The sequence below is a fragment of the Takifugu flavidus genome, chromosome 3 (assembly GCF_003711565.1).
Source record: "Takifugu flavidus isolate HTHZ2018 chromosome 3, ASM371156v2, whole genome shotgun sequence".
Taxonomy (NCBI): Eukaryota; Metazoa; Chordata; class Actinopteri; order Tetraodontiformes; family Tetraodontidae; genus Takifugu; species Takifugu flavidus.
This window is the reverse complement of record NC_079522.1, coordinates 18,768,621-18,776,808: the sequence shown is the minus strand read 5'-3', so window position 1 is coordinate 18,776,808 and position 8,188 is coordinate 18,768,621. Positions and strand designations below refer to the sequence as shown.

General features: G+C 45.3%; 1 protein-coding gene and 1 long non-coding RNA gene across 2 annotated transcripts; one reads left to right on the top strand and one right to left on the bottom strand.

The window, feature by feature from the left end:
• The first annotated feature begins 1,355 nt into the window (after positions 1-1,355).
• On the top strand, positions 1,356-2,298 carry LOC130523473 (myb-related transcription factor, partner of profilin-like). The gene is made up of 4 exons (XM_057028829.1): positions 1,356-1,394; positions 1,451-1,754; positions 1,837-1,932; positions 2,074-2,298. Exons 1-4 carry the CDS (start codon positions 1,356-1,358, stop codon positions 2,274-2,276), a joined length of 642 nt encoding a protein of 213 aa, XP_056884809.1. The 3' UTR covers positions 2,277-2,298.
• A 50-nt stretch (positions 2,299-2,348) lies between these two features.
• LOC130523430 (uncharacterized) lies at positions 2,349-2,832 on the bottom strand. The gene is made up of 2 exons (XR_008949884.1): positions 2,613-2,832; positions 2,349-2,541 (listed from the first exon to the last, which is right to left on the bottom strand). It is a non-coding gene; the product is annotated as an uncharacterized LOC130523430 (long non-coding RNA).
• Positions 2,833-8,188: the final 5,356 nt, after the last annotated feature.

Sequence of the window (8,188 nt, the reverse complement as noted above, 5' to 3'; positions counted from 1 at the left end):
CTGCTGCGTCTTCTTCATGGGAACAGCCTGTGTTTGTATTACCGCCACCTTCTGGACTGGAGTATAGAGCGGAATCCTGAAGCCTAACCCTGCTACTGAGCGGTACTCAGCGGTACTTTGGGCCAGATTCACGAAGCGTTCTTACGAACAAATTTGTTCTTAAGTCCCACTTACGAACAGTTGACGAAGATTGTGGCATTCACCAATTTCTTCTTATCCTGGATTTATTCGTAGGTAAGAACAAATCCTACGAACACTCAGGAGTACTCTTGCGCACATTTCAGTGCCGACATGTTGGTATGGTTGGGTTTTCTTCTCTTGTGCAGTTCAATAAAATTCAATATTACAATGATAATTATGTCATATTTATTTATTTATTTGTTTATTTCCTATTTTTGGTGATTTACGGAGAATTTTAAAATTACGTAAATGTGCCAATGACTTAACATTAATCAACCAAATTGGAAACCATGCCAAAACTGTCTTTTTATTTGATTTTATCTTGATTTATTTTATTAGGGGATCGAGGATATGCCCTGGCTCCCTGGTTGTTGACGCCACTGACCAACCCTCAGACTCCACAGGAGTTTTATTCAATCAGATGCATGCGCGCAGTCGCTCCACCATTGAACGCACCATCGGCATGTTAAAGGGGCGCTGGATGTGTTTGGACACAGAGCCACAACCCCGTGAGGATGTGCGTCCTGACGCAATGATGGGGCCAGACTGCAGGCACGCGGTTCACGTTCGAGCGCGATTAATTGCCCGTTTGTGAATAAAATGCATTATTGTCACAATCCGAGCACAGCTTTTACACGTTTATTTTTTTTACATTCTCGTTGATTTCTTTAAGCGTGTTGGCTATAGTCATCAGGGTTGAGGCAATTTTATCAAGCGTGTTAGCCATCCTTTCTTGATTGTTCAACACGGCGTCAGAAATCAGGCGTGGAGAGGCAAGCTTTGGGCATTTGGCTGCTTTTTGCTCTGTCTACAGGGTCCTGCTGCAGTTCCTTTTATGGGCATTAGTGGGCGGTGATTTATGCTAATCATATGTTAATTAGACTCACCTGGCACGCGCTTTCAACTTACGAACAGATGGCATTCATCAATCTAAGAACACAGCTGCGAACAATTCTGGGGCTTACGAACGCGTTGATGAATCCGACGTAGGGTTTTCTTAAAAAACTTCTTAATAACAACTTAAGAAAGAATCTAAGAAGATTCTTAAGAACGAGCGCATAGTTCGATTGAGGGCCAGGTGAGTCTAATTAACATATGATTAGCATAAATCACCGCCCACCAATGCCCATAAGAGGAACTGCAGCAGGCCCCTAGACAGAGCCAAAAGCAGCAAAATGCCAAAAGCGAAAAAGAAGTCGGATGGAGCGCAGCAGGTGAGGAGAAAAAAAAACTTTAGTAGTACAGAGGTGGAGGTACTGCTCACCCGGAGAAAATCGTACTGCTCACCCGGAGAAAATCGCTTCTATTCAGTAGTGTTAGTGCTGGTTATACCGGCACTAATAAAAAGGAAATATGGGCGGCAATCACAAGTGCAGTGGACGCAGTGTCGGGAGAAGGACGCTCAGTAGCGGAGGTGAAAAAAAAATGGTTTGACCTTAAATGTGAAACCAAAAAAAACATAGCTAAATTCCGACGGGAGACGCAACAGACTGGAGGAGGAACATCACACATCAAAAGCCTGTCCGAGTTTGACCAGCGCCTCAGGGCCATCATCGGAGAGACGGCACTCTCAGGTAGGCTATATGGGGCAAATCTTATACTGTAATTGTAATGTTATTTATTTTAATTGGTTGTTTAATTTCCCCACCTCTTTAGGTGTACCATCGGCTGAGTGTTTGGATACAGACCTGGGCCCCGAGGCAACACTGTCACCCCCTCCCTGTGCATCATCTGCACCAGAGGACTCAGAAGGTTATTTATTTTCTGGAATAATAGCTTTTATTTAAAAGTTGTAGTACCGGAGGAATTTACCATTGTGTGTGTGTGGTATCGGAATACGTATTGGACTGAGGGTCGCAGCCATGGCTTGACTTATTTGCCTATTTATTCAAGTCCCACAGAGCCAACCTGTGGAAGGACAGACGGACCCCTCCTGCAGCAACACGCGTCCTCGGTCCCTTGCCTCTCCACGCTTGATTTCTGACGCCGTGTTGAACAATCAACAAAGGATGGCTAACACGCTTGATAAAATAGCCTCCACCCTGATGACTATAGCCAACACGCTTAAAGAAATCAACGACAATGTAAAGAAATAAACGCAAAAGCTGTGCTCTGAAACCGGTCTCTTTTTTTTCTTTTTCAAGTGAATCAAGACTGTTAGACTGAAATTGTGACAATGATGCATTTTATTCACAAACGGGCAATTAATTGCGCTCGAACGTGAACCGCGTGCCCGCAGTCTGGCCCCATCATTGGGTCAGGACGCACATCCTCACGGGGTTGTGGCTGAGGGGGGAGAGGGACACCATGCTTCATAGCGATGTTGTGCAGGACACAGCAGGCCATGATTATCCTACAGACCTGTAATGGTGAGGGAGAGTAATAAATTAGATGAATAAACGTAATAAGATTTTATAACAAAAAATAATTACCCTCTCCGGTTTGTACAGCAATTTGCCACCTGCTGTGTCCAAACACATCCAGCACCCCTTTAAAATGCCAATGGTGCGTTCAATTGTGCAGCGACTGCGCGCATGCATCTGATTGTATAACATTTCCTGTGGCGTCTGAGGGTTGGTCAGTGGTGTCAACAACCAGGGAGCCAGGGCATAACCTCGATCCCCTAATAAAATCAAATAAAGACAGTTGAGAGAAATTATCATAAAAGATACTTACCAATGAGCCATGCGTCACCAGCTGCTCCTTGTTCCAGGTGTGTTCCCACGGAGCTGTTTTGAAAAATAAAGGAGTCGTGTGCTCCTCCTGGGAACCTGGAGACCACGTTTAGTAGGTGGTTGTTGGCGTCGCAGATGAGTTGGACGTTTATGGAATGGTACTGCTTGCGGTTGAGGTATGGGAAGGGGTCTGGAGAGGGTGCCTTGATGCTTACATGGGTGCAGTCTATTGCACCAATGGTGTTCGGAAGCCCAGCGATGTTATGGAATCCTCTTTTGACTGTGACCTGATATTCTGGGTGGGGGGGTTACTTGATGGCATGGTTTCCAATTTGGTTGATTAATGTTAAGTCATTGGCACATTTACGTAATTTTAAAATTCTCCGTAAATCACCAAAAATAGGAAATAAACATCCATCCATCCATCCATCCATTCTCTGCCGCTTATCCGGGGTCGGGTCGCGGGGGCAGCAGCCTAAGGAGAGAAGCCCAGACTTCCCTCTCCCCAGCTACCTCCTCCAGCTCATCCGGAGGAATCCCCAGGCGTTCCCAGGCCAGTCGAGAGACATAGTCTCTCCAACGTGTCCTGGGTCTCCCCGCTTGTACCCGTGATCTTGTTCTTTCGGTCATTACCCAAAGCTCATGACCATAGGTGAGGGTAGGAACGAAGATCGACCGGTAAATCGAGAGCTTCGCCTTTCGGCTCAGCTCTCTCTTCACCACAACGGACCGGTGCAGAGTCCGCATTACTGTGGACGCCGCACCGATCCGCCTGTCGATCTCCCGCTCCATTCTTCCCCCACTCGTGAACAAGACCCCGAGGTACTTAAACTCCTCCACTTGGGGCAGGATCTCCTCCTTTACCCGGAGAAGGCACTCCACCTTTTTCCGAGAACCATGGCCTCGGATTTGGAGGTGCTGATTCTCATCCCAGCCGCTTCACATGCGGCGGCGAACCGATCCAGTGATAGTTGGAGGTCACGGGCCGATGAAGCCAACAGGACCACATCATCCGCAAAAAGCAGAGACGCGATCCTGAGGTCACCAAACCGGATCCCCTCAACACCATGACTGCACCTAGAAATTCTGTCCATAAAAATTATGAACAGAATCGGTGACAAAGGGCAGCCCTGGCGGAGGCCAACCCTCACCGGAAACGAGTTCGACTTACTGCCAGCAATTCGGACCAAACTCTGGCACCGATCGTACAGGGAGCGGACAGCCCGTATCAGCGGGCCCGACACCCCATACTCTCGGAGGACCCCCCACAGGACCCCCCGAGGGACACGGTCGAATGCCTTCTCCAAGTCCACAAAACACATGTGGACTGGTTGGGCAAACTCCCATGCACCCTCAAAGACCCTGCTGAGGGTGTAGAGCTGGTCCACTGTTCCACGCCCAGGACGAAAACCACATTGCTCCTCCTGAATCCGAGGTTCGACTATCCGGCGGACCCTCCTCTCCAGTACCCCTGAATAGACCTTACCAGGGAGGCTGAGGAGTGTGATCCCCCTATAGTTGGAACACACCCTCCGGTCCCCCTTCTTAAAAAGAGGGACTACCACCCCGGTCTGCCAATCCAGCGGCACTGCCCCCGATGTCCACGCGATGTTGCAGAGTCGAGTCAACCACGACAGCCCTACAACATCCAGAGCCTTAAGGGACTCTGGGCGGATCTCATCCACCCCCGGGGCCTTGCCACCGAGGAGTTTTTTAACTACCTCGGCAACTTCAGCCCCGGAGATACGAGAGCCCATCTCCAGGTCCCCAGGCCCTACTTCCTCACTGGAAGGCGTGTTGGTGGGATTGAGGAGGTCCTCGAAGTATTCCTTCCACCGATCCACAACATCCCGAGTTGAGGTCAGCAGCACACCATCACCACTATACACAGTGTTGACAGTGCACTGCTTCCCCCTCCTCAGACGACGGATGGTGGTCCAGAACCTTTTAGAGGCCGTCCGAAAGTCGTTCTCCATGGCCTCACCGAACTCTTCCCATGCCCGAGTCTTTGCCTCGGCAACCGCCGTAGCTGCACTCCGCTTGGCACGCCGGTACCCATCTGCTGCCTCAGGAAATAAACAAATAAATAAATAAATATGACTGAATTATCATTGTAATATTGAATTTTATTGAACTGCACAAGAGAAGAAAACCCAACCATACCAACATGTCGGCACTGAAATGTGCGCAAGAGTACTCCTGAGTGTTCGTAGGATTTGTTCTTACCTACGAATAAATCCAGGATAAGAAGAAATTGGTGAATGCCACAATCTTCGTAAACTGTTCGTAAGTGGGACTTAAGACCAAATTTGTTCGTAAGAACACTTCGTGAATCTGGCCCTATGTTTTGTCTGGTTTCTGACTTTTTGATGCTGATCAATGCACTACTTGAATGTGAAGCTATGAGCCTGTATCCAGTCCAGTGCCATATAAATGGTCAACAACTCACCTGTATATACTGTTAATAATAATTATTTTATTTACTACAATTTGCATCTCTGGAACTACCATTGCTAAAGCTATATGTGTTGCTCTGATTTGGATGCATCTGTGTTTACTTTAATTAAATGCCTGTAGATTTTATTTATATAATTGTTTTCCAGCCTTCATTTGTCCATCCAAAACTTTCTATTTTACGATTCTTTTTTAATGTACTCTGATTCAAGATTCAAGATGTACTTTATTCTGGATGGTTTTCTCAATGTCCCTTTAAATGTGCCCAATATACCGGTACCATGTATGATGTTTGCTGTCTTCTTATTTTAGAGGCATTCACCCACCTCCACTTCGGGCTTTGTAGGGCTGACACTGGTGCGGTTTTCTTTACAACAGCACACTCAATCTTTCAATCTTTATTTATATAGCATCTTTTACAATCAAAATTGCTTCAAGGCGCTTTACCGAATCCCAGGGCCTAACCCCAGACAAGCAACAGTGGCAAGGAAAAACTCCCCTTTAACAGGAAGAAACCTTGAGCAGGACCAGGCTCGTGTAGGGGGACCCTCCTGCTGATGGCCGGCAGTCTTAGTGCCTGATATTGAATGAGATTAAGGTTTTGTCTTTTGGCTTTGAGGCAGATTCTAACGCAGACCCGAATAAACCTATTGTCATGGCATGCATGTTTGGTTTGTGTTTTGTTTTCCTGGTTTTCTCACTGGGGGCATGGTGGATTCGCCTGGGTACCATGCGCTGGTGACCTGAAATGGTTTTCACTTCACAGGTGTGCCCTGCCAGGGTTACTTAGTGGAATTTCTTGCCTTATTAATGGAGTTGGGACCTTCAGTTGTGTTGTGCAGGAGTCAGGTTGTTGCAAAGCAGATAGAACTATTGGACAACTGTTCGAATTCATATTATGGTAAGAACTCATTTCAGAGAAATGAGTGGTCATCATTACTCTAGAACAGGGGTTGGCAACCCTCGCTGTCCTAGTGGCTCCTGGAGGTTTTTCAAAAATATGAAAATGGAAATAGTTGGTGTAAATATATTTTTTGTTTTAATATAATTTATGTAAGAGGAAAAACATGATAAACATTCTTAATGTTTTCCAATGCTGTAAAAATGTGTATAATATTTCATTTCAACAATCAATCAATCTTTATTTTTGTAGTGTCTGTTACAATCAAAATTGTTTCTAGGCGTTTTACAGAATCCCAGGGCCTGACCCCCAACAAGCAACAGTGGCAAGCCAAATCTCCCCTCTAACAGGAAGAAACCTTGGGCAGGACCAGGCTCATGTAGGGGGACCCTCCTGCTGATGGGGCCTGGGTAGAGAGGGAGGCGAAGAAGGAGGAGGAGAGGTAGAGGAGAGAATCAGAGAAATTACCGGTAATTATAATGACCCGACAAAACACGACAGGTTGGGTCCAGCAGGGCAGGGCAGGGCAGGAGAGGAGAGGAGAGGAGAGGAGAGGAGAGGAGAGGAGGAGAGGAGAGGAGGCCCAGCAGGGCAGGACCTGTTGCACCTTCAGCAACAGAGTCGAAAGAGAGAAGAATGATCAAAGAATGATCTGACAGGAGTGGGTTCTGAGGGAACACTGACACATGTTCTACCTCAACACCGTACTTCAAAACTAGGGTTAGAACTAGGTTTAACAACATCTCATTATAATGGACTTAACTTAAAGCACCATTGTACAGCAGAGTAGTCACGTGGTGCATCATTTTCACCAGGATGTGCTGCAGGGAAAATAAACATTTAATTATGAATGCCCGTTATGTATTTGTAGCCTACTTATCATTTTGAAAGTAGGCTAATATAGCTAATACAGACACTTACAGCATGTGTTACCTTCATAATAAGGCTTATTATGAAGACAGATTTGTTTTTTGTTTCTTTGGTCCAATTTGGCTCTTTCAACATTTTGGGTTGCCGAACCCTGGTATAGGCCATTCAAGGCTGCAATCAAGGCTAACAAACTCAGAGTTTTAACTCTGGCATTGAATTTTATTTTACTCTTCATTACCTACGCAGATACTGAATACTGGATTTGGTTTATGTTGTAGTGTATTGTTACCTAAGCATAAAGTACAGTATATGGTCTATGTTTTCAGTTTAAGTTTTTAGTTTGATTTTAGTGTGATTTTGGTATGCTTCGGTATGCGTATCCGTATGCTTTTGTAATACATGATTTGCATATCCATCTGCATCAGTTATATATGTTTTACGTGTCTACCTACATCAGTAGGATGCATCTGCTTCTGCTTCTTATGTGTTTGTGGAAAATCCACAGGTAGAAGACTGTAGAATAGTAGAAAGTCCCTTAGGCTGAGGGCCTGAGGTAGTACACAGAGCCCTGGCCCTGAAGGATGCTAGAAAGTCTGACACCTGATCAGGCTCTAGTGCCTAAGACACCAAAAGAATTGGAACTAGGGAAGGGACATGGACGAGAAAGGCATACATAACTTTTGACACCAACAGAAAAGGTTATTGATGAAATTATGCCAAAGTAGTTCACTAATAAAAACAAATTAAGTAAAAGTTACATGAGTAAAAGAGGCATGAGGGATGGACCTCACGTCCGTATTTTAAGATATAAAAAACAGACACAAGCACTGGTTTTTCAGTATTACCTTGGTGCACCCTTTCATGTTTTCCATGTTTGTACCATCGCTGTTTTGGGGGAATAAACATTTTGGACTTGACTCTTCTGAACTCCTGTGCTCAACATAAATAATTATCAAAGATAATTATTTGACATTTTCAGTATTGTGGAAAAATTTTGACACCAATATTGGTTCAAAATCACCTATATTGTCAAGGAATCTTTAAAGCATTCATTTCAAGTTGCACTGGTCACAAAAACAAAACAATACAAAATTGCATGAAGACAATG

What these genes read in the sequence shown, in the direction of transcription:
- LOC130523473 (XM_057028829.1), top strand. Translation starts at nt 1,356, where the DNA reads ATGCCAAAAGCGAAAAAGAAGTCGGATGGAGCGCAGCAG. An exon ending in AGTCGGATGGAGCGCAGCAG is followed by an intron (nt 1,395 to 1,450) that starts GTGAGGAGAAAA and finishes GCTCACCCGGAG; the next exon opens with AAAATCGTACTGCTCACCCG. An exon ending in CGGAGAGACGGCACTCTCAG is followed by an intron (nt 1,755 to 1,836) that starts GTAGGCTATATG and finishes CCACCTCTTTAG; the next exon opens with GTGTACCATCGGCTGAGTGT.